Here is a 25538-nt window from a genome sequence, read left to right as displayed (position 1 = left end):
CTGTTTAAATACTGAGGGTTTAGAAAATTATTAAAGCAGAGGAAACATACAAGGAATTTTAACATGAGAGTTTTTCTTTTTGTTCTGCTACAATGTAGTTATCTAATATGGACAGCAGAGCTGGCGCAGACTAAAACAGCAATATGCGAATTAATATGTTAATAAAAATTATATACCATAAAATGTTAAAATACAGGCTGTGGTGGATACTTGACCTCTTCTTATAGTAGACAGAATCAGTGTTATTCATTCATGCAGCTGCGAAGCATTGCTACTGATATGGTAAGAGAAGACAACTGAATGTTCAAAGAGCAAGTGACTGAGGTTTATACCTTTAGTGCTAACGGAAAAGATCAATGACATAATGATCATGGCCAAATTCAGTGTGACAAACTGCCATCCATTTGGGTACAGACCACTGCTCAGGATCTTTGGGAACTGTCTATCTGAAATATAGAAATACATCTAAGTGATGTATTTCCTTTATCTGGGGGATTTAAATAACTTTTCAGTGCTATGTAATGATCACATAAGTTAAATGAGAGAGGAAAACTGTGACCATACAGAAGATAATTACAAAAATAAGTAATCTAATGCTTTAAGAAATTTTTAGATGTTACAGTAACAACTAAGTGAATCAGTCAAGACTCCAGGATTCTGTAGGCACTAATACACACTTAAAAGAAGATGATTTTCAATTCATGGATTTTTTTTTAAAAGGTGAGTTATATTAGCAAACATTTGGTTAAGGCATCAAACTGGTTGTACTCAAGAGTACAAAGTTGAACTTGCCTATCACGAACAAGGTTGGGGGTCATCACCAGCAACAAAACCCCCAAAAACAAAAACCAAAGTATAGAGCATGATGAGGAAAAAGGTAAACAAAACAAAAAACCATCAAAAGAAAATAGAAAAATCCAAAGAATAAATAATTTTCACCAAAATGGGGATTCTACCTTGTATTTATTTATTTACTTATCTATCATTTTTGGTTTTTCGAGACAGGGTTTCTTTGTCCCTGTCCTGGAACTCTGTAAACCAGGCTGGCCTGGAATTCACTGAGATCTGCCTGCCTCTGCCTCTCTGGTGCTGGGATTAAAGGCGTGCACCACCACCACCTGACATCTACCTTGATATTAACTCAAGGTAACACTAGGAGGGAGCAGAAAAGAAAATGACTATATTTTCCACATATTAACAAGGTGTTATACTTATGTGGATAAAGGTCTTTTTAGTTCATTTGTATGCTAGTATACAGCTTATTTTGGAAAGCCTGTCTTCACCATGTAAGATACTCCAGTTTATATTATTTGTGGCTCATACACTTCCTAAAAGCGTAGGCTGTAAATCATTGGCCAGTTGGGCAGACGTGGAGTGTGGTGAACTACAGACAGATGACAAGTAAGTAAAAGCTGTGTGAAACAGGAAGAATAAGAAGGTTTCTGTACCGTTACCTGAAGTCTGGCCAGAATGCTTGCCTTCTTAGAGTTCGACGAGTAACTTCTTGAACAAGAAACACTGCAGAAACGTTTTGTTTTAGAGTAAAAAGCGTCTCGTACACCGACCATCCCACACATCTCACAGGTAGCTAATTAATAAAATAAAAACAAAGGTATGAAAGATCAAACCATAAAATCAAATCTCTCCACCTGTTTACAGGCATTTATCTAAAAATCTGCAATGAATTTTTCCCCCTCCCTCATACACAAATGATAGAGAAAAATTATAGATAGGACCTGTATGATACCCTGGTGGTGGGAGCCTATAAAGTCTGAAATTTTCCTGAAGTCCTAAAGGTAAAGGGGTATGGTGATGCATGTCTATAAACCCCAGCACGCACGCACGCACGCACGCACGCACGCACGCACACACGCACAGAGAGAGAGAGAGAGAGAGAGAGAGAGAGAGAGAGAGAGAGAGAGAGTTTGTGTGTGTAGGGAGGGAGGGAAGAGAGGAAGGAAGACAGACCCTGTTTTCAACTAACATTTTCCTAATGCTAACTATGTGGTAGGCATTTTCATATATACTGATATATATATTATGAATTTCAGCTTTTAAAAGGATTATGAGCAAAAGATTAAAAGGAGTGCAACATAATTAAGGATTAACAAAATTATAGCAAAAGTCTTTAAAATATTGCAAAGGCTGAAACCAAAGAAAAGGAAGTATCTGGAAAAATTAAGAGGATTATTTCAAATTATGTCCAGGGGATACAGAAGGATGAGGCAGACTCCAAGTGTGAGGCAGAGGTCAGGACAAGAGACAGCTCAGCTTCTGATGGATATTACATAATGACCAGCAGCCCAAAAGGCAGAATTACATAAACATACGTCACACGAACCAAGTTCAAAAGAGTCAAACTGCTGGGTCTGGCTATGTAAACAGGCTGAAGCAGAAGGTTTAAGAGTTCAATGTCTGCCTAGGCTAAATAGTCAACTCAAGGCCAGTGTGGGTTAACTAAGTAAAATACTATCTCAGTAAGAAGTAGGCTGGGATACAGTTCAGTGTCAGAGCACTAGCATGCATGAGGCCCTAGGTTTAATACTTAGAATTATCTGAGAGAGAGAGAAAGAACAAAACAAAACAGAAAAATCCATAGGTTAATGTTTCACCTAAACAGTTAAACTGAAGACACCTACAGTACAACCAGTACTTACAAATCCATAAGAAATGGAAACAAGACAAAACACCAAATAGCCAAGCTATTAGCAATGAATACTGGGTGTTCCATTCGATAAAAAAGAATGGTTCTCTACAAGTTTTAGATTATTAAAAAGATTTTCAATTACCTATGTTAAAAAAGAAAAAAAAAGTCTGCCATAGTAGCACACTGTTTTGATCCTAGTACTTGAGAGGCAAAATCAGACCCTGTAACCACACTGAATTCCAGGCCAGGCTGGTCTACATAGTGAGACCCTGTCTCCCAACAAAACCAAACTAGTCAAGTGGACAGTGAATCCTTGAATAGAATTGTACAATGTTACACAGAGAAAACCTGTCTTTAAAAACTAAAACTAAACCAGAAAAAGAGACTGGCTCAAAGCTTGCCAGTAAGCTCCATGGATTCACCCATTTCCACCACTGTAGTGCTGGCTGCGATTACAGTGGACACTATCATACTTGTCTTTTTATTTGTTATCTGGGGATTAAACCCAGGTCCTCAATCTTACATAGCATGCACTTTACTGACTGAAGTTGATTTTTATAAAAGAATTGTTTCTTGGGTAGCTTCCTTGTGTAGTCCATGATGGATCTTCCTGCTTTAGCATCTTCAAATGTTGCCACTGCAGCCACTCTTAGCTAAGTACAATTTTAAAAATATGGTTTGAAGAACTCTGTACCAGGCTCTACCATGCTCAGCTTCTTAGTTAAAAGACAGTAGGATGCACATCTATAAGTGATACATAGCTTAAAAATTAGATGACATAGCATCCAACACTAGATGACAGAATTAAAAACCTCTACCATCAAAGGTTAGTAAGAAAGAGGCTTCCAAGAGAGGTTCAACGCCCAGCATTGGTTTAGGTTGGGGTTGGTTTATATATGCCAGAAGACAACAACAAACAGCTGGGCTGTGGAGGCACACTCTAACCCCAGCACTCGGGCTGTGGAGGCACACACTCTAACCCCAGCGCTCGGGAAGCAGAAGCAGGTGGATCTCTGAGGTTGAGGCCAGCCTGGTCTACAGAGTGAGTTCCAGGGCTAAACAGAGAAACCTTTTATCAAGAAACAAAAACAAAAATCAACCAGACAAAAGCAACAACAAATAGTGAGCTCGTTCTGAGGTAAAGGCATTTTTGTCAAAGCAAGTGTGACAACCTGAACTGAATCCCACACATACACATAAACGTGGAAGGAGAGAAATAACTACACAAAATTGTCTTTCTAATCTTTCCTAGTGCACTATGACATGTGCACCAACATATATATACATACATACATACACACACACACACATATATATACACCTTCACCATTTTCTCCCTATCTCTCAAATTAAAAAAAAAGAAAAAAGAAAAAAAATGCTAAAAGAAGTATCTATTATTTGAAATTCAGTATTATTTTAGAGAAAAGTGACTTAACTGCAGTGTCTTGAAGAAGACCGCAAGGCTGAAATACCTTTTGGCCTGATCACAGTTGTAACCAGCCATTTTCTGGAAGTGTTTTGAGGATGGGGTACAAATCAGGCAAATCAGGAGGAGCTGTTCCTATTAGCAAAATAATCTGAATATCCCAGGAAAAGTGGCCAGAATATTGATGAATGGAATTATTTAAATGGAAGAAATGACTGGTTATCTTGATATGCCTACCAAAGGAAGTGGTCAAGTATGAAAAAATATCATAAAAAGATTAGAATTATTCTGGCAGCTTGATTTAAGAAAAAAAAAAAAAGGGTCACTTTCTTTATAAGGTTGATTCTCAATACACATGCAGACACACTTTTTCATTTGTGGTCCTAAGGATGGAACCCAGGCATTGTGTGTGCTAGGGAAGCATTACCTCTTGGCCCCTAGTTTAGCCTTAAAAGTAGAATTAAAACCAAATGAAAAGAGTCAAAACAGGGTACAATATAAAGCATATTCTAGTGCTGAGAAGCACTAAAAAAAGAGACCACTTTCTGTGTAAGATAGGCAGCACCAGGGCTGGAGAGATGGCTCAGAGGTTAACAGCACTGCCTGCAAAGGGCCTGAGTTCAATTCCCAGGAATGATATGGCGGCTCACAACCATCCATAATGAGATCTGTTGCCCTCTTCTGGCCTGCAGGGATACATGCAGACAGAACATTGTATACATAATAAAAAATAATCTTAACAACAACAACAAAAAAGATAGACAGCACTTTATTACTGAGGGTGGTAACTTATGTTCCAGGGATGGTGGGGCAAGTGAGGCAGGAGTATTATTAGCTCAAGTTCCAGGCCTGCCTGTGATTTACAGTGCAACACCCCTCCACTGCCCCCTGGCCACCACATATCTTGATAAACCGTCACAGAGAAAGAAGCTTTGTTGCACTGTTTTTAAAAACTCTATGATCCTTTCTACTTTCAGTCCTGTAAGGATAGTCATTAACTGAATTATGTCTTATAATAGATTGCTTTTGATTTTCTTCTACTTGCTTCTTACTAGAAGGTAGGATGGCAGAGATAAACTCTGTGATCTTATCTGGAACTTACAGAGTTTCAGGTTCACTATCTTCAAACAATCTTTCAAAAATTCTAAAGGAGGGGCTGGAGAGATGGCTCAGAGGTTAAGAGCACTGACTGCTCTTCCAGAAGTCCTGAGTTCAACTCCCAGCAACCACATGGTGGCTCACAATCATCTACAATTCAATCTGGTGCTGTCTTCTGGCATGTAGGCAGAACACTGTATATGTAATAAATAAATAAATCTTAAAAAAAAAAATCTAAAGGAGAGGCCAGGCATGATGCCATTGTTTATAATCCTAGCACTTTGGAGGCTGGATGATTGTGAGTTCTCAATCAGTCTGGGCTACAAAGCAAGACACTGTCTAAAAATAAAATTACCAAGCCAACGTAACAAAAACGTTAAATTAAAACACTCTCAAACACAAAGTTATGCAACAGGTGAAAAGTACAGATACTCACCCATGCCAGATTTACCATCTGGGTATGTGTAGACTTGTCCATTATTTTTGATAATTGGGAGATTGGCAGGTAAAGGAGCAACTTCTTCTTCACTCTCCTCGGAGCTGGAGCTGCTACTTGTGTCCTCACTGCAGCTATCATAGCCGTCAAACATCCCGAACGAGTCTTCTTTTTCTTTTGGATTGTGAAGAATGTTCTGTCTTTGTACAAGAAACCAGTGACATATGACACAGTGCTCACATAAATCCCCTTTACAAGCCCTTAACGCAAATTCTGCCTAGTGAGATGTGACAAACGAAATCTAGTACTGAGAACAGAGAATTTTTGCTCGTTTATTGGGATAGGGTCTTATTGCTATAGCTCAGGCTGGCTTCAAACTCAGGTGATCCTCCAATTTCAGTCTACCAAGCTGCTGGAATTATAGGTGCAGGCCTAGCAGACAACATTATTTCATAATGAAATACTAAACACTGTGGCAAAATGTACTTCTTTACTATGAGACACAAATTAGTTAACTTAATAATGCTGACAGAACTGAGAATGATGTTAATGACTTGTGTATTTAATGAGACATGTCTTTCCTCCCCTCTAAGAAATCACACCAGATCCTTTCTTAAAAAACAAAAAACAAAAAAATGAGATATAGCTGGGTGGTCATGGTGCATGCCTTTAATTCCAGCAGGGAGGCAGAGGCAGGTGGATCTCTGTGAGTTTGAGGCCAGCCTGGTCTACAAAGTGAGATCCAGGACAGACTATGTTACACAGAGAAATCCTGTATTGAAAAACAAAAGAACAACAACAACAATAAAAAAGAGATACAAACGTTATTTCTCAATTTGCCTTTTATTTCTAAAATTCTAAATTTCTTAAGAAAATATAGCCGGGCAGTGGTGGTGCACACCTTTAATCCTGGCACTTGGGAGGCAGAGACAGGCAGATCTCTGTGATTTTGAGACCAGCCTAGTTCCAGGACAGCCTCCAAAGCCACAGAGAAACCCTGTCTCGAACCCCCTGCAAATAGATATTCTTTAATTTTTTAATTTATTTAGTATAGTGTTCTGCTTGCATATATGCTTGCAGGTCAGAGGCCAGAAGAGAGCACCAGATCTCATTACAGATGGCTGTGAGCCACCATGTGGTTACTGGGAATTGAACTCAGGACCTCTGGAAGAACAGTCAATGCTCTTAATTTCTGAGCCATCTTTCCAGCCCCCAAGAAAAAAAAATATTTTTAAAAAAATGCATGTGGGTGTTTTGTCTGCATGTATATCTGTGCACTGATTGTGTGCCTGGTATCCATGAAGGCCAGAAGAGGTTGTTGAACCCCCTGGAATTGGAGCTATAGACAGCTGTGAGTTGCCACATGGGTGATGGGAACTGAATCTGTGTCCTCTGGAAGAGCATTAACCACTGAGTTATCTTTCCAGCCCTCTTTCTTATTGTGAGGTAAGGTTTGCTTGTAAGGCCGGCCTCAATCCTCCTGACAGTCCAAGTGGCTGAGATTACACAGGTGTGTCTTCGGTGCCCAATTTAGTTCCTCAGATCAGGTACTGGAAATATTAGACCCTCAAAAATACTGACTTAGTAGTTTCCCTTGAAAATTTTGCATATTCCAATAATGTTGCTACAACTCCCAGCCCCTGCGTAGTAAGTACTCTTCTACTGTGCTGAGCAACTTTTGGATAGTTTTATAAATCAAATCTATCTTCAAGAGTTAAAATCAGATTCCATTGGAATATTTAAAAAAGAAGAAACCACAGCAGACATAGTTCCTATACATGGTGTCATGCATGGACTGAGAGATGGAGCAGTTAGTTATGTGGTAATAGAATAACTAAGAGGGATTGGTAGCATATTCAATGATGATACCATAGCACCTTCTTCTGGAGATAAGGTCTTCCTGTTAGAAGGAAGCCTGTTAAGACACAGGATGCTCTAAAGGGGAGGTAAAAAGTCATCTTTTAGGGAGTAAATCAGGAAGCAAGCAACTCAAATGCTGCAGGAAGTCCCTGAAACTGACCAGATACACTAGATGGCCCCTCCCTTAGCATGTAAATACTAAGGATTCCTGAGAAACACTGTCAGGAAAAGGTAAGAGACCAGCTGGGCTCCATGAAGTTTGTGCAGCATGTTCCAGGTTTCCAGTGTTTGTGAGCCTGTCACCCATGCTGGGATGTGCTTTGGTGATGCAGCTGTCTTTGAGTCATTTTTGCTCCCTCTAAGTAACCTCTCATTTTATTTTATTCCTGTAACATGAATAAAACTTACTGACTCACCAAGTTGGAATTTGGTATCCTTACTTTGGTTTTGTTATCAGTTTTTAACTGAGGTAAGTAGACATTAGTTCATTTCTCCCGAGAATAATGTCACACAACATGAGGTAAGACACCGAGGACACAAACGGTGACACTTGAATATCTGCTGCTGGAATAGGCAGAGGAAGGATCGAGATAAATGATTATGAGTTGGGCATGGTGGCTCATGTTTTAATCCCAGCATTGGAAGTAGGGTGTGGTGTGGTGTGGCATGAGTGTGTATATGTGTGTGAAGAGGCAAATGAATCTCCTTGAGTCTGAGGTCAGCCTGGTCTTCCTAGTGAGTTCCAGGGTAGCCAGGGTTATATAATAGAACTCTTGTCTAAAACCAAAACCAAAAGATAAAGGATTTGGGGTTATAATAACCTAGATACACTGACAGTTCAGCTATGCCTAGCATAGTGGAATGGAGATAATGGTTGTGAGGATTTGTAGTCAGATCATTACGGTCTTTTTAGGCTAACTCAGGTCAGGATTTCTTCCTACAGGGCAAGGAAAAGACAGTACATGAATAATTTACCTGCATCTGCAGTTTATGTTAACTAACACCAGCTAGACTAGACTCTGAGTAAATTCATACCACTCATTTGCAAGCAGAAATATCCACGAAGACTCCGCATGCTGACCAATGAGATGGCTCAGGGCTTGTAGCACAGCCCTAATGACCTGACTTCAGTCCCTGAACACCATGGCTGAAGGAGAGAACCAACTACTCTGATGTCTACACACACACACACACACACACACACACACACACACACACACACACACACACACACACAGTAATAGAACAATAATAAAAGATTCCACATAGCATTTAAATCCAGCACTAGCAGATCTGTGAGTTTGACGACAGCCTGAGTTTCAGGACAGACAGGGCTATGTAGGAAGACTCTGTCTCAAACAAACAATGACAAAAACAAAAATTACTTCCCCAAATAAAGATTCCCAAACACACACACACACACACACACACACACACACGCATGCTACATGCACATGCTAGCATGCACACTCACCTGCTACATAGCCATTTTGCAGGCAAGTAATATATGGCAACTCAAGATAGCTTATTCTAACTCTACTTTCAGAAGGTGTTATCTTGAAGTTTCAAGGGATTATGATTCCAAATGGTACAGTTTTAATAATCACAGGCAGTTAATATTTTTTAAAAGAGTTAATACCAGACATGGTGGTATACACCTTGTTCTAGTTTGCTATGATAAATACTATGACAAAATCCAACTTGGAAAGGAAGGGTTTATTTCATCTTACATTTGAGGTAACAGTCCATCACTCAGAGAAGTGAGGGTAGGAACTCAAAGTTAGAACTGAAGCAGAGGCCATGTAGGAACCCTCCTTATTGGTTTGTTCTCTGGCTTGATCCACTAGCTTTCTTACAGAGCTTATGTACACTTGCCTAGGGAAGGTACCCCCTCTCCCAGTGGGCTAGGCTCTCCTTTACCAACTAGTAATTTTAAAAATGTTCCACAGACATGTCAACAGGTCACTCTGACTACAGCAATTCTTCAACTGAGGTCCTTTTTCCCTAAGGCTTGCCAAGTTGACAATAAAAGCTAACCAACACTACATCTGTAATCCCAAAACTGCAGGCAGGAGACAACTTCAAGGCTAGCATCTGCTAAAGTACCATGATAATTTAAGAGATTTTCGTGCTTTCAAGGTGTCTTAGAGCCCTTAATATGCTTATGGACATTATTAAAAAGGAATATTCAGTATTATAGAGGAATGCTCTCTGACCTTTTCTACAGTCCTATCATACACAGAAAAGATCTTCATAAACATGTGGAAGAATAATTTCCCAGGCTAAGAAAATCTGGCAATGCCAACATACTGTATGAGTATTTGACATATTTGCAATTATTTTTGCATAAAGAAAATTTAATAGTGGAAAAGTGATCTGGAAGCCCTGGAACTGACCCTACACATTTGAGACGTCACATGGGTTAAGGGAAAGGCAACAGAGTCTCTGTTGTTCAGATGATCATTTCAATGCTTACATACATTTTTTTTGGTTTGTTATTTATTCAGAACTAATTTATAATTTACATTTCCTCATATTAACACAGGTTCCTGTTTAGCATGTAATCAAATTATGCCAGTGAGAAAAGTCCTCATGGCACCTTCATTTGAGTTGCTGTTCCTAAGAAAACACTGAACATGAGTATATACAAAAGAGGCATCAGGATAAAACAGCATGTCCATTTTAATAATTGTACAGTTTTATCTTTACATTTTTGCCTGGAAAAATATGAGCAAACCCAGGTTTACCATGCTAAGATAATGGTTTAGCCAACAGCTATCAAAGCAGTGGAGACAAACAACCAGGTTGAATCGTATCCTTAGTTCTGTGATTATTGAGACGATTCCCTGCCCTGAGTGCTTTATTACATTTCTTTAAAAGATAGGAGCAGTAGCTTATCATAACTCTCCACTAGTGCGTTAGTGATGGGAGTCACAACAACACAACAGACTCGTCAGGATGAGAGGCCTCAAAACAACCAGAAGTCAGTTTTATGCTTCTTCTTGCTCTGGATAATTTAGGATTTTGCAGTGTGCCTGATGTAAATATTGCTGCTGTTTGAAGTAAACCTTAAATGCTCCTTTTATGGCAACAAAAGCAATTCCACCCAAGATTGTCCCTTGTAAATCTGAGTTAACACTACTGAACATCAGTTTACCAACTATTGTCGCAATAGTAGGAAAGACAAGGGCTCCACACAAAATTCGGGTATCAGAGACATGATCAGCTAAAGGATTAGCTTCAGCTGGAATTCGAGAAACAGGACAACCAATCCCTGGAAATACACTGTTCAAAATTTGTAGTTTGAGTATTTGCACCATAGTCTAAGCACATAGTCCTCCCAGTGAATCATTTTACCCAGTTATTAAATGTGAGGGTAGGTGCCCATGGAGGCCAGTAGATCTCATATATCCACTGGAGCTGGAATTACAGCCTGGTATTGGCACAAAAACAGACAGACAAATGGAATCAAATTGACCACCCCGACATTAACCCATACACATATGAACACCTGATCTTTGACAAAGAAGCTAAAATTATACAATGGAAAAAAGAAAGCATCTTCAACAAATGGTGCTGGCATAACTGGAGGCTGACATGTAGAAGACTGCAGATACATCCATGTCTATCACCACGCACAAAACTTAAGTCCAAATGGATCAAAGACAACATAAATCCAGCCACACTGAACCTCTTAGAAGAGAGTAGGAGATAACCTCGAATGAACTGGCTCAGGAGACTGCTTTCTGAACATAAAACCAGTAGCACAGACACTGAGATTGAAAATTAATAAATGGAACCTCCTGAAACTGAGAAGCTTCTGTAAGGCAAAGGACACAGTCAGCAAGACAAAAAGGCAACCCACAGATTGGGAAAAGATATTCACTAACCCCACATCTGACAGAAGGCTGATTTCCAAAATTTACAAAGAACTCAAGAAGCAAGTGTTCAAAACACCAAAGGATCCAATCAAAAAGTGGGGTACAGAACTAGAAAATTCTCAGTAGAGGAGTCTAAAATGGCTGAGAGACACCCAAGAAAGTGCTCAACATCCCTAACCATCTGGAAATGCAAATCAAAACAATCCTGAGATACCATCTCACTCCTGTCAGAATGGCTAAAATCAAAAACTCCAATGACAAGTTTATGCAGGAGAGGATGTGGAGAAAGGGGAACACTCCTTCACTGCTGGTGGGAGTGCCCACTCGTACAGCCACTTTGGTAATCAGTATGGAGATTCCTCAGGAAAATGGGAATCAGTCTACCACAAGACCCAGCAATTACACTCTTAGGCATATATCCAAAAGATGCACATTCACACAAGAATGTCTGTTCCACTATGTTCATAGCAGCATTATTTGTAATAGCCAGAACTTGGAAGCAACCTAGATGTCCCTCAACTGAAGAGTGGATAGAGAGGTTGTGGTGCAGTTACACAATGGAGTACTATTCAGTGGAATCTTGAAATTTGCAGGCAAATGGATGGCACATAATATAGAAACATATACATGCATATTTAAGGAAGCCTTGAATCCACACTTTCACTTCCAATGCCTAATCTACTCCCCAAAAGCCTTTTCCTTCTCTTTCCAGTCTACATGTATTTTTCTTCCCAAATGGGAATGGTGCCCTACACAAAAATCAATTTACTTATGCAAGCCTTTTATTTGGTATGTAGTATATGCATATATTTTTGTGTATGTATGTGAATATCCATGAACCAGAGGTCAACTTGAGGTGTCTTCCTCAATTCCTTTCATTTCTATTTGTTGAGATGTGATCTCTCACTGAAACTAGAGCTCTCTGATTCAGGTAACGTCTAGAGAGCTCCAGGAATATGCCAGTCTTTGCCTTTCCCAGTGTTGGGACGATAGGCATCCACTACCATGCTTGGCTTTTTACCTAGATGTGGAGATCCAAACTCAGGCCTTCTTCTGCAATGCAAGCACTCTACTGATAAGGTCATCTCTCCAGTCTCCCACCCCTCTTTCAATTTTAAAAATGATAATCCACACAGAATACATCACTCCCTTTTTTGTAAAAAAAAAATCTAGTTTTTGATATATGCTCCAATAAACTGATATATATTATGTATTTTATATTATGGTAGGTAAATATGCAATCTTGTTATACATAAAGTCCCTTCCAAAGGAATTTTACCAGCTGTGCTTTTGTCCCAGCAATATCTAGAATGCTAGTTCACCCAGGTCTACTCAGGGAGATATACTTGCATTTTTGTTAAACAGATGGATGAAAACAATCTGTGGGGTTGCAGAGATGGCTCCGAAGTTAAGAGCACTGCCTGCTCTTCTAGAGGTCTGAGTTCAATGCCCAGCAACCACATGGTGACTCACAACCATCTGTAATGAGATTTGGTGTCCTCTTCTGGTGTGCAGACATACACGCAGGCAGAACACTATATACATAATAAATAAATAAATAAACCAATCTCTAAAAAAAAAAAAAAAGAAAAAACCAGAAAAAAAAAAAAACACAATCTGTCAGTATAGTCCTTCACAATTTTTTTGTTTTGTTTTGTTTTGTTTTACGAGATAGGGTTTCTCTGTGTATTTTTGGAGGCTGTCGGTCCAGCCCGGCCTCGAACTCACAGAGATCCGCCTGCCTCTGCCTCCCGAGTGCTGGGATTAAAGGTGTGCGCCACCACTGCCTGGCTGTTTTTTTGAAAGAAACAATTTTGAAAGAAACAATGTCATACTTTCAGCAAGGCTGGAAGAATAAATGCCTGTGCACTCATATTTACCAGTGAGTAACATTTTGCCCTATTTGTTGTTCTTCATAACTTAAACCACATACATCAATCCTAAGAATAAAAACATTTCTTCATATCTACACCATGGTTATCAGTTTCAGGAAATTTAGTAACAGTAATATAGTTACTGCCAGTCATGTGAGGTCTGCTACAATTTAGTATTTGGGAAGGTGAGGCAGGAGGATTCTGAGTTTGAAGCCAGCATGGGCTACAGAGCGAGTACCAAGGTGGCCTGAATTATATAGAAATAACAAAACAAACAAACAAACAAAACCCAAATAACATCAACAAACAACCACAACACCACCCCCAGAAATAAGCCAAGCAAATAGGGCACCAATTTCTAATCCACCATCCATATTCTGACTGACCTTAATAAAGTCTTTGGAAGAACACAGGTTCTTCCATTTTTTAATAGGATTTTCTTTCCAGTTTGGGGTTTAGCTGATGTCTCTTCTTTAAGTAATGTTTTACACTGTCATAATAGTAAGTGATGTTCTGTCTATAGAATACTGTATCTAGAGGCACAGGATAGACCCTAACAGCATCTTACTGGTGACATTAGTTCTGAATAGTTGGTAAAGTCTAGTTTTCTTATCTTTTCCCCAGGATACTAATTTGCAGATACCGTTCTTTTGTTTGTTTGGTTTTCCAAAACAGGGTTTCTCTGTGGCTTTGGAGGCTGTCCTGGAACTAGCTCTTATAGACCAGGCTACTCTTTAACTCACAGAGATCTGCCTGCCTCTGCCTCCTGAGTGCTGGGATTAAAGGTGTGCTCCATCCCCGATCGGCTTTTTTTTTTTTTTTTTTGAGACAGGGTCTCTCTGTATAGTTCTGGCTATCCTGGAAGTACTGGGATCAAAGGTGTGCACTCTCACACCTGCTAATATTGGTCTTTACAGTAATCTCACATAATTTTATAATGATGGCTGCAAAATTATTTTCCAATTCTAGTACTAGACCAGTCAGCAGTAGGTCCTACCACTCTTTACCTATCATTTTCTCATTATTAGTTAAATTAACTTCTGCTCTCCTTCCACCACTGTTGTTACTCATTTTGGGGTTCAAATGATCCCTGATTTGGATGCTAAGGTCTTCTTGAACTGGTGCATATATCCGTTTGTCATGCTATCTGTACTTTTTGGTTAACTCTTTTCTAACATATTAATATATCCCAGGCTTACTTTATATTAACTTCAGCTCTGAAATAGATTTCTTTAGGGAATTCTAATCCCCTTTAGTGGTCAGTATTAAAACCCAGCATCTCATATCTCAACACAGGATAGACAGGCTTTATACTGTCTCTCCTCAACTCATGGAAATCCAGGCTGACCTTGAACTGCTTTGCTAGAGTTGGGATCAAAGGCACTATCAACCAGACCTTCATACTTTTTTGTTTATGAATCATTTGACCTTTCTTTTTTGAATTTTTAGTCAAAAACATTTTCCCCCCACAGTTGATTTTTTTAGTATGGATCTAAATGAAAAATTTGCTTATGTAACTTTTTAGCAAGCAATTAAAAAATATCTGATTAACCCAGCACCGGGGAAGCAGAAATAGGCAGATTTCTCTTTTTGTGAGTTCAAGGCCAGTCAAAGTTGCATAGTGAGACTCTTTCTTGGTGGGTTCCTGAAGGGTAGTGTGATAAAATGTACCAAGCTATTTATTTTTTCTAATGCTAGAGACCAAACTCAGGGTCTTCGGCATGGTGAGCACTTATTCTAGCAGAGCACGCACTCACTAAGAACCAGCATTTCCTTTCATTTACCTGAGTCAACATTGGAAAAATTTCCCTAAATCGCAACACAGAAAAATACACCTCCATTTTCTCTTAGTGTCTGTACAGTTTGTTTCTATCTTCAAGTCTTTGAAGCATTAGACTTCATTCTCATGAGTGATGAGAATGATCTAACATCTGTTTTTATTTTTTTATTATTTTTTTTGGTTTTTACGAGAGAGGGTTTCTCTGTATTGTTTCGGAGGCTATTGGTCCAGCCCGGCCTCGAACTCACAAAGATCCGCCTGCCTCTGCCTCCCGAGTGCTGGGATTAAAGGCGTGCGCCACCACCGCCCGGCCTAACATCTGTTTTTAAATAGCTACCAGTTGGCCTAACATCATTTATTAAAATCTCACCTCTGATCTGAAATACCACTTAAAGTACTAGGTTTCTATCGTGAACTTTACCCTATAGTCATTTGTCATTAGTGACAGGGACATGTTCTGGAAATTACAACATAGGTCCACTCACTCCCACAGATTTAACAGTTAATTCAACTCTGGGTAAGTTCTGCTTTTCAACATTTAAAACCTTTTTATTCGGCTTTCATCATCATGGTGCCTAAGAAGATGCTTTTCTGTCTCATCTTCTACTTGTCATTGTGTTTCTTCATTCCTGATACCAGGCTATCTTGAATTTGGTATTGCTGACTTCAATATAGGAGATTTTTCAAGCTTGTAATTATATAACAGGACATGTCTGACAGGTGAGCTTAATACCCACTACTCACTTTTCACTTTTAATTTTGTTTCCAAGTTGACCATTCTTTAAACAATATCAACAAAAACAAACAAACAGAAAACCCTTGAGACAGGGTCTCACCATGAGGCCTTGACTGATCTGAAACTTACATCAGGCTGGCTTTGAACAAATACAGATCTGTTCACCTCTCAAGTGTTGAGACTAAAGGGGTACACCAACATACTGGCCAGATCTATCAATCCTACTGGCAATATAGGCAGTGGATTCTGAATACTTAGAAGTCATGAAAAGCAGAACAACACATTTTTAAGCCAAGCACAGGAGAATGTGACACAATATAAAGCTGGAGCAAACCTGACAACTCTGAGGCTGCTTCTGCGCAAACAAGGCAATGTATTTTATGCTAAGCTTTTAAAAAATAACTACTCTAAAGTGACACCCCCCAAAAGATGCTATGCACCAATCAAAGTGAAAATAAATCCACCAAACCAATGTGGCAAACAGAACTGCCAATACAATGCAGATGGGAATTGTTTGGAGCCTCAGGCTTGCTACTGTACAATCCAAAAAGCCCATCCGCTCCAAAACCCTGCCTATTCAGAGAGTCTCTGAACAAGGACTAGGTGCCAAAAAGATTAATTCTGTATTCTTGGTGACTATTTCAACTTCTTCCTCTGATGCCGCTAGCGGCCCAAGTAACCTAAGAGCTTAGCTTTTGACTATACTTGGGCACAAATCCAGCTTGTGGCAGACACATCAGCACCCCTCACCTACAACCTATGAAATCTCCCAGCTCTAGTTCAGGGCATGGGACCAGAGAACCCTGCCTGGAAGTTGTTTCAGTCAATATACCTGTTTTCACACTTTTTCAATTTGGCTTGATCTGGCTTACTGTGTTGGCAGAAAAATCTTATTATGGGGGTGAGATGGGGTGGGGGAAGATGATCTATTAGGAATATAAAATGGCACATTGCAAAACAGTTTCCTAGAAAGTTAAATCTATACATGCTATCCTCCCACTCCTAGATATTTAACACATATGAGAAATGGTATCAAAATGTCCATATAAAGATACCTAGAAATAGTCTTAACAGTCCCACAACACAAGGAATCTAATTAGCAAACCCTAGTCTGCAAAAATACAGACACACAAACCCGCGACCCTTAATTAACTATCAAACTTGATGTACTATATCTGCACTGACACATGCTACTTTGCTAGGACTAGCACCCTAGGTTTGTTGGTACCAGAAGCATATTACTAGAAGCAGACAGTGCTGTGTTATACTTTTTTCAGCTACAGCTACGATGTCACCAAGCAAGAGGAATTTTCTAGCAGCATAGTAATTTTCATGGGGCTACCATTGTACATGTAGTTAATTGACAGAACATTGCTATGGTGCAGGTGACTGTTTCACTAGACTTTCATGTGGCAAGGTTCTGCCTTTATAATTTTAGAGGCTTTCTAAGGTATTTGATGTTTGGTAAGTCTAAACCCATCTTTGGGAGATCCTCAATTTTTTTTTTTTCTCTTGGTTTTTCAAGGCAGGACTTCTGTGTTGCCCTTGCTATCCTGGAACTTGCTCTGTAGACCAGGCTGGTTTCGAACTCACAAAGATCAGCCTGCCTCTCTCTGCCTCCTGAGGGCTGGGATTAAGGCGTGCACCACCAACACCCGCTGGAAATTTATTATTTTATATCTATCTTGTCCAATTATTTTAAGATAGTTTTGCCGCTGATTTTCTGGGGCTTTTCTTTTTTTTTAATTTTTTTTTAAAGATTTATTTATTTATTACGACAACATCTTGCCTCCATATATGTCTGCACGCCAGAAGAGGGCACCAGATTTCATTACTGATGATTATGAGCCACCACGTGGTTGTTGGGAATTGAACTCAGGACCTCTTCAAGATCAGTCAGCGTTCTTAACCACTGTGCCATTTCTCCAACCCCTGGTATTCTTATCTTAAATGCTTTAGATGAGAATCAATTTCTAAAAGGAAATACATCATATGGTACAGGTTAAATACCTTTATTTAAAAATGTTTGGGATATTAAAAATTTCAGATAAAAATGGGTTTTCTTGGAGAGATCAAATCTAAGCACAAAAAATTAATTTATGTTCTGTATACATAAAAGTACTTAAATCATTTGTCTTCTGAGATACAGTTTCATTCTGTAGTCCATCATGGCCTCAAAACTGTGGCGGTCTTCTTGCTTCAGAGTTCCTGATGTTGGGACTACAAGGTATGAGTCACCATGCCTGGCTTCTATTATGATAATTATTATTATATAGGGTCTCACTAAATTATATAGGCAGGTCCTAAACTAATTTTGTAGGTAAGGTAGCACTGACCTCATTTGCTCAGCTAGTTTCTAGAATAGTTTGGATTATAGCCCTGTTGTACTAGCACTGCTTTTGTTTTTTGTTTTTTGCTTCAGACATGGTCTCAGTCTGTAGTCTAGACTGGTCTTGACCTTGGGCCAATCTTCCTGGCATTTGGGTGTGAATACCACACCTAGACTATTTATTCCCCCACCCCTCAAAGACAAAGTCTGATTAGGTAATTAAAAGCTGGACTTTAACTTGAAATCCCTTGCCTTTGCCTTCTAAGTGTTGGTCTTACAGTACCTGTCTTTACATAGAAGTAATCTTATTTTTATTGCACCTATGTTTTTCTTTTTTTGAGACAGGGTTTCACTATGTAGCCTGTCTGGCCTGGAACTTGCTATGTGGATCAGGCTGGCCTTGAATTCCCAAGGATGCTCCTGCTTCTGCCTTCTGAGTGCTGGGATTAAAGGTACATGATAACATTTGTTGGTCCCCTTTTTAAAAATGTATTTTTATTTTGAGTGTTTTGTTTGCATGTCTGTCTGTGTAGTACTGTGTGTCTGGTGCCTGTAGAGTCCAGAAGAGAATGCTGGATCCCATAGAACTAGGGTGACAGATGGGATGTGAGCCATTAGGTAGGTGCTGGCAACCAAACCTGGGTCCCCAAAGGAGCAGCCAGTGCTCATAACTGTTAAGCCACCTCTCAGCTCCTATACCTATGCTTTGACAGTTGACTATCAACATTTCAAGTCAGGTCAAATTTTCTACCTGTGTGGTGCCAGATGGTACTCAAAATGTTTTAAGACACCTCAGACTTTAGATTGTTTTGAATCAGGGAAGGTCAACCTGTATTTAAGATTAAGAGCCGGGCATTGGTAGTGCATACCTACCTGGAAGCCCAGTACTCTGAAGACTGAGGCAGGAGACTGCAAATACAAGGTCATCTTAGGCTACACAGAAATCGTGTCTCAAGGAAAAGATTGGAAAGTATGAACATTTCTGTGCCTCATTTCTTTCAATCAGCATTGCATATTTGAGACCCATCTGCTACTACATCTACAAATGGTCCAATGCCTTTTACTACTAAGCAGTATTCCATTTTATCCATGTATTACAGTTTATCTTTTCTCCATCCAGATTCTACTACGAATAACACTGTCACTAAATTTTTGTACAAAGAACAAACATGGTGGGTCTCTTTATGGGGATTTCTTCTAAGACCCATCCCCCAGATAATGGCAGAAACTGAGAGGATAGTTCTGAACCCTATGTGGGCAACGTGATTTATACACTATGCACACATTATCTAATACTAATAAAACATCACAGCAATATAGTGCAATAAAAGTACGTGACTGTGCTTTCACAGAATCTGAGCTCACCTCTTATAGTGATGACACAATGCCTACACAATGAGATGAAGAGTGGGATGATACAGGGTTAGGTTGCTATATACGTAAAGGTATTTGAACACAGCCTGCGACACCTTGACAGTCAATCTGATAATCAAAATGGATAAGTAATGGATAGATATGAAGTATGCAAAACATGGACAAGCTGGACTTAGACATAACTATCTGAGAAGCTGTGAGATACTAGATATTTTCTCAGATCTGTTTATTTATTTATTTATTTATTTATTTTGGTTTGAGAGAGGGTTTCTTTGCATAGCTATCCTGGACCTCTGTAGACTAGGCTGGTCTTGAACTCAGAGATCCATCCACTAATCCTCCTTAGTGCTGGAATTACTGCCCAGCCATTTTTCTCAAATCTTAAACTTGTGAGAACTCAAGAGAGATGATTGGAATTAGGAGCTAAAAAGCTACTTAGTTCTTGCTAGCCTCTGTCTCATTACACCACCAGAATCAAATGCATAGTTTGGTTAGTTATTAGGTCCAAATCTCTAAACTTCTGAGTTCAATTTCTGGTTCTATCTGTATTACAAGTTTGGATGCTACAATCACTTGGTTCTCACTTTCTTTTCTAAGAAAACATAACTTACTACAAAGGAAGGGCATTACTACAAATGGGTTTTTAGTTCTTTAGGAAAAAAAAAGTTATAAAGTTAAGTATGAACCTGAAATTCTAACTAAAAATAACATGGCTTTATAAAACTTAGTTAGGAAATATAGTAGCCTAGAGGGTCTTAAAGATCATTACCATTGTTTAACTTTTTTGTATAAGTTGGGGATTAAACTCAGGGCCTTGTAAATGTCAGGCAAGCATAGCCTTTAGCTACATCCTTGGTGCATCCATCTTTTAAAAATATATTTGGAACAGGATGCTCAAAAGACATGTATGATTGGTAAGATGAGTAGAGAGAAACTTGCCACCAAACCTGATGATGTGACTTCAGTCCCAGGAACCTAGATGGTGGAAGGCTACAAGCTGTTTTCTTACCTTCACACACGTGCTATGGCATGCACATGCCCACACACATAAAATACAAAAAAACAAATACATAAAAATGGAATGAAAAGTTATGTAATTACTGACTAGACGCTAACCAATACTGAATTAGATACATGTATACAAGGGGTATTTCTCGTATGTGTAATGATAGATTAAAAATTTTAAAGTCTAAAAATAAAGTAATAGGCATTAGTCAATAAATTATAATGCCAAACACCAGAAATATAAAAACGTACTAAACTTAGTATGTCTGCTCTTTGACTAGACTAAAAAGTAGGGTCAAATAATTGAGCTACAACACTTCAAATAAACTATTATATACAAACAGCTTTATAATAGAGGTGGCAATTATACAGTAAAAGGAGTTCTGGGAAGAAACTGACAGAGTTCCTCACTTTTTAAATGTAGCGATCATCATAACTTTGGAAGCCTACAGAAACCCTATCAAAAGATTAAGACTTGATTTTTACCCCATATTTCAGATGAAGACGAGAAAGCTCTAAGAGAGTAGGCAGCTTGTCTTAAGAGTAACAAGACAAAGTCAGAGCGAGAGCCTAGCCAGCTTGCCTGCTTTGTTCAGACCTCACTTCTGCAGCACTAAATTCTAAATTAACGCTCAAATCAGAGTGGAAAGCAATTCAGAACCAAACTTAGTGTTTCCCTAACTAATTCATTAAGAAAAACTTTCTGGGACACACATTAAACAGATTCTTAGCAGGGCTTGGTGCACACACCTAAAACCCTAGTAATTTAGAAGCTGAGGCAAACATAAGTTCAAAGCCAGCCAGGGCTATTAAATGAGACTTTGTCTCAAGAAATCAAATTGGGCTGGGAAGATGGTAGAATGCTTGTTGCCCAAGCACTAGGACTCAAGTTCAGATTCTCCTGCACCACAAAAAAGAAGTCACAATAGTGAGGTGGAGACAGGCAGATCCTTGAGATCTTTAGAGATCCTGTCTCAGAAAGTAAGTAGAGAACAATAAACACAATGTCAACCTTTGGCTTCCACATACATAGATGTAACACATGCACACACGCCCATCCTTTAGCTTACATACACATGCATGCCTGTGTGCGAGCCAAATCAGACCACACACACACCCTCCCTCCCAAACCAGAGCAAGCCCGTGTAACACACCCATCCAAACCAGAACTACAACAAATTCTCAAATGTTATAGTAGGACTAACAACCACCACCTCCAGGAAAGGGGTGTTTTTAACTAGTGTCTTCAAGAGACAAGACCAGTGATTACATTGTTCTAATACCCACATGTCCAATTTGGAGAGAAAAGGCTGTTTAAGTTGACATCAAGTGAAAACAATATGATAAAATATTGAATGCTTCAGCTTCCATACTGGTTAGCACAGGTAACACACATTTCCATCACTACAGCAAGTTCCATTAGATATCAACAAATGATTCTATATCAATCCTTCAACTATAAGGAGAAAATCAAGGCATCTGATGCCATCCCATAAGGCCATGGGTCTCAACAGTGGCAAAAGTGCAACTCAAGCCTCTTCTGACCAGCGTTCCCCTGACTATCACTGCACCCCTTTCTTACATTCAGCAAATTTATAGCCTTCTAATCTTTCATTATGCTTTCTAGCAAAGTCAGAAGAGAAACTGTAAATTCATGGGGGGGGAGGACCCTTAATAAAAAAGATTAAGAAGTAGTAAGCTCTTGGCTGTTAACAGCGCTCTGCACACATGGAGTTCTGGGTTCAGTCACCACCACTGCATAAGTGAGATATGGTGGCACATAGCTATGAACCACACTTAAGTTGCAGGCCAAGAAGGGATAATTGAGACCCTACCTCAAAACAAAAAACCAAAAGCTCCACAATAATCTAAAAGGAAAACATGCATCATTAGTAAAAAAAAAAGTTACCCGGGACCATTAAGGATACCCTATTAGAAGATAAATCTAGACTTGTAAATAATTAAAATCTCTTCTGTCTTCATGGTTTTTCCTGTCATGTATTTGAAACTCTGAAACTAAAGACAACTTGTCTTTGACTATTATGTAGAAGGTTAAATCTTCTGTTGTTTTTGTGAAATGGGGGTTTTACTATATAACCCAAATAAAGCTGTACACTCTGACCTTTGGGTGGTAGGATTAGAGGCAAACACCACTATTTCTGGCTTAGATAGACATGGAAACCTAAAAGGTGAGGAATAGGGAGCAATTCAAAACAGTTGACTTCTCTAATTTTAGAATGTGCTTATTCAGATTACCTGAGCACCCCTGGCTTTTGGTAATTTAGTACTTTAATGGATATGACATTAATACACCGTTTATACTTAGACAATTATGCTTTAGTTTGAATACTGTGTTTTAACATAATTTAAAATCATTTCCTTAGTTTTTAATTTACAAAAGTAACTAAGGGACAAGAGTATCTGGAAGATCCATGTATAGCCAGTCATAAAAATACAGCAATGTTCTCTTTAAAAATAAAACTAGTTGCCGGGTGTTGGTGGCGCACACCTTTAATCCCAGCACTCAGGAGGCAGAGGCAGGCAGATCTCTGTGAGTTCGAGGCCAGCCTGGTCTGCAAGAGCTAGTTCCAGGACAGCCTCCAAAGCTACACAGAGAAACCAAACCAAACCAAAAAACCAGTTGTTCCTGTTTAGTATGTTTAGAATGCAAATGCTTCCAAAGTCAGTCAAATTATGTCATGATAGTTCATGTTTAAAGTTAGCAGGAAAAAAACTTGGAAGTTCATACTGACTCAAACTCTGAAGACATGAGTAAGGAGCTCTGTAAATTTTCACAGTATCCAAGTCCCCATTAAACTCTAGTGACTAGCCCTGAGAGAAAACATTGTATACTCAAGTTCACACAAAGTTACAAAACGGTTAAAAACCTTGGCTCACCAGAAGATATTATGAACAGACACTTATTCAAGACAGCTTTTGCCCTAATCTACAAGGCATTTGCAATCCTTGAATATGGGGTTCTATATAAATAGAAGGCACTTGTTATTCAGAGGGGGTGGTGCAAAAACAGCTATTTTCTTTCTAAACACTCTTTGGTGTTGAGGTAAACAGTCTGAAACACACAAGAGCAAAGCAACAGCTCTAGCATAGGCTGAGGAACAGGAAAAAGTTTGTTTTAACAGTATCAGGGGATACTGGGAGTTAAGCACATCAGTGGGTGCCAATATGTATTTGCAAGTGAACTACTAGGTGACAAATTCTGCTGCATATTAGTGTAGGGAGGATTAAAAATACTGAAAACTCAAAAGTAAACATTAAAATGTTATAAACACATTAAGTCTCATAGAAGAATTTTTAGGGGGGGAAAAAGGATGGCTCAGTAGGTAAAAGTCTTGCTGCAAACCTTGATGACCTGGGTTTGATTCCTGGGGCCCACTTGGCAGGTGAGATGAGGACTTCAACCAGTTTTCTGAGCCACACACACCCAATGTAGCATGCCCTACCCCATAATAAGCAAATGTTAAAACAAAACAACCACCTTTGTGACTCAGAGCCTTCCCTTTTTGGAGGGGACTGGGTTTGCAAAGACCACAAGTCAAATCGACGGGAAGGACAGATCTGATCATTTGTTTTACCGGTAATTGCCTGTATCAGCTTCAACCCTATTCCAATTTCAGACGTTCTTAGGAAAAGCGATTCAGGCAGAGGCAAATAGACACTGCCAGTACTAAGGAAATGGCGTTAAAATTCCTAATCTCAAAAATACCAGTGAGATAGCCATGAAGTCCCCACGTATAAATTCTCTAGCTTCCCGGAGACTACTATCAACCCTCTTTAGTCATGTAAGCAGCACATTTGCAACCGACCCGGCAAAGTTTTCAGTCGCCCTTCACTAGCTCTTAACCCTCCCCATCCCCCTTCCTCCACTTCCCTGCTCTTCTTTCCTGGCAGGAAAATATAGGCCAATGAGCAGTGGGTGGGTGAGGAGGATGTGAGAACAAATTTGAGAAGTAAAAAAGGGAGCAACTTAACCAGGGCATGAATGAGGCTGAAGGGTCTATTAAGGGCAGAAGAACAAGTATCCGAAGGACTGAAGAGAATGGAAGGTGCTTTCCTGGGCGGGCGGTAGTGCGTGTCATTATGTACGCAGGTTTAAGTAGAGGTCAGGCTACCTACCACTTGTCAGAAGCTGGGCAGGGGCGGCTGCTTTGGGTGACTTCTAGTGACTCTTCCGACTCTGAAATGTTAGGATTTCTAGTTCACAAAGGAGAACGACAGGAGGACGGAAGCCCACCGCCTTGGAACTCTTCTGAAGCGGCAGCCTCGGCCGCCGACTCCCCGACACCACTCCTACGTCTCCCTCCCACACGCGCCCACCCCGCCCCCTTCCAATAGCAGCACCTCCACGTGCAAAATGCCCTGGGCACTGGCCCCACACTAGCGGGCTCGTCCCCTGCAAAGCCCCCAGACTCTGATGCGCCTGCCCCCACACCCCAGAGAGGGGGGGGACACCACTCTCCCACCCTTGGCAGCTAAAAAAAAAAAGGGGGAGAAAGTCTCCGATCTAGTCTCTCTCTTCAGCCAGAACAGGGTGGGGGAGGGCAGAGAAAAACTTTCTTCTCAATTTTTTTTTCCTCTCCCAGAGAGTAGAGAGAACCCCAAGTCTCAAGTTGGGGGGGAGGGGAACCCCCTTGAACGTTTAACGGCCAGCAGGGGGAGGGGAGCTCTGGAGGTGGAGGGGGCGTGGGAAGGACCAGGCCCGCGAGCGGGGTCCCCGAGCTGCGGGGTTCCCGGGGCCGGGCAGCTGCAGGCGTCCCCCCCCCCCACCTGGCACACAAAGCGGCTGCTGCGCTCGGCTCTCACCAGATCCTTTGTGTTTTCCATCAGGGCCTCATGGGTAGGGGCCGTCCGTGCTCCCCGAGCCCGCGGCGCCCCCTCCCCCCCGAGCAGGGGGCGGGCGCCTCTCCCCGGGACCGCGGCGACTACAGGGGGGGACCCCAGGCTGGGCCCGGGCCAGTGGCGGCAGTGGCAGCCCCCGGATTTCCCCCCTTAACTCGGGTGGCCCCAGGATATCAACAACATTAGCATAGCCCTCCCTCCCCAGCGCGCCTGCGCCGTGACCCGCGCCCCG

General features: G+C 40.3%; 1 protein-coding gene across 18 annotated transcripts in view; it reads right to left on the bottom strand.

Moving 5' to 3' along the window:
- The window catches only part of Mbtd1 (mbt domain containing 1), a 64846-nt gene that overhangs the window by 37141 nt on the left and 2167 nt on the right, over positions 1-25538 (bottom strand). For 5 of the 18 annotated variants that reach the window (XM_040749480.1, XM_040749497.1, XM_040749487.1 and 2 more), the window contains exons 1-4: positions 25271-25503; positions 24584-24644; positions 5608-5807; positions 1449-1588 (exon numbers count right to left, since the gene is read on the bottom strand). In XM_040749480.1, coding sequence (XP_040605414.1) covers positions 1449-1588; positions 5608-5761 — 294 coding nt within the window. In that variant the 5' untranslated portion in view covers positions 5762-5807; positions 24584-24644; positions 25271-25503. Of the gene's footprint in view, positions 1-1448; positions 1589-5607; positions 5808-24583; positions 24645-25270; positions 25504-25538 lie in introns of those variants that run through there. The other 13 variants (XM_040749488.1, XM_040749492.1, XM_040749493.1 and 10 more) reach the window with 7 other exon arrangements.

Source organism: Mesocricetus auratus, unplaced genomic scaffold (assembly GCF_017639785.1).
Source record: "Mesocricetus auratus isolate SY011 unplaced genomic scaffold, BCM_Maur_2.0 Super-Scaffold_100007, whole genome shotgun sequence".
Taxonomy (NCBI): Eukaryota; Metazoa; Chordata; class Mammalia; order Rodentia; family Cricetidae; genus Mesocricetus; species Mesocricetus auratus.
This window is presented reverse-complemented; position numbering and strand designations above follow the sequence as displayed.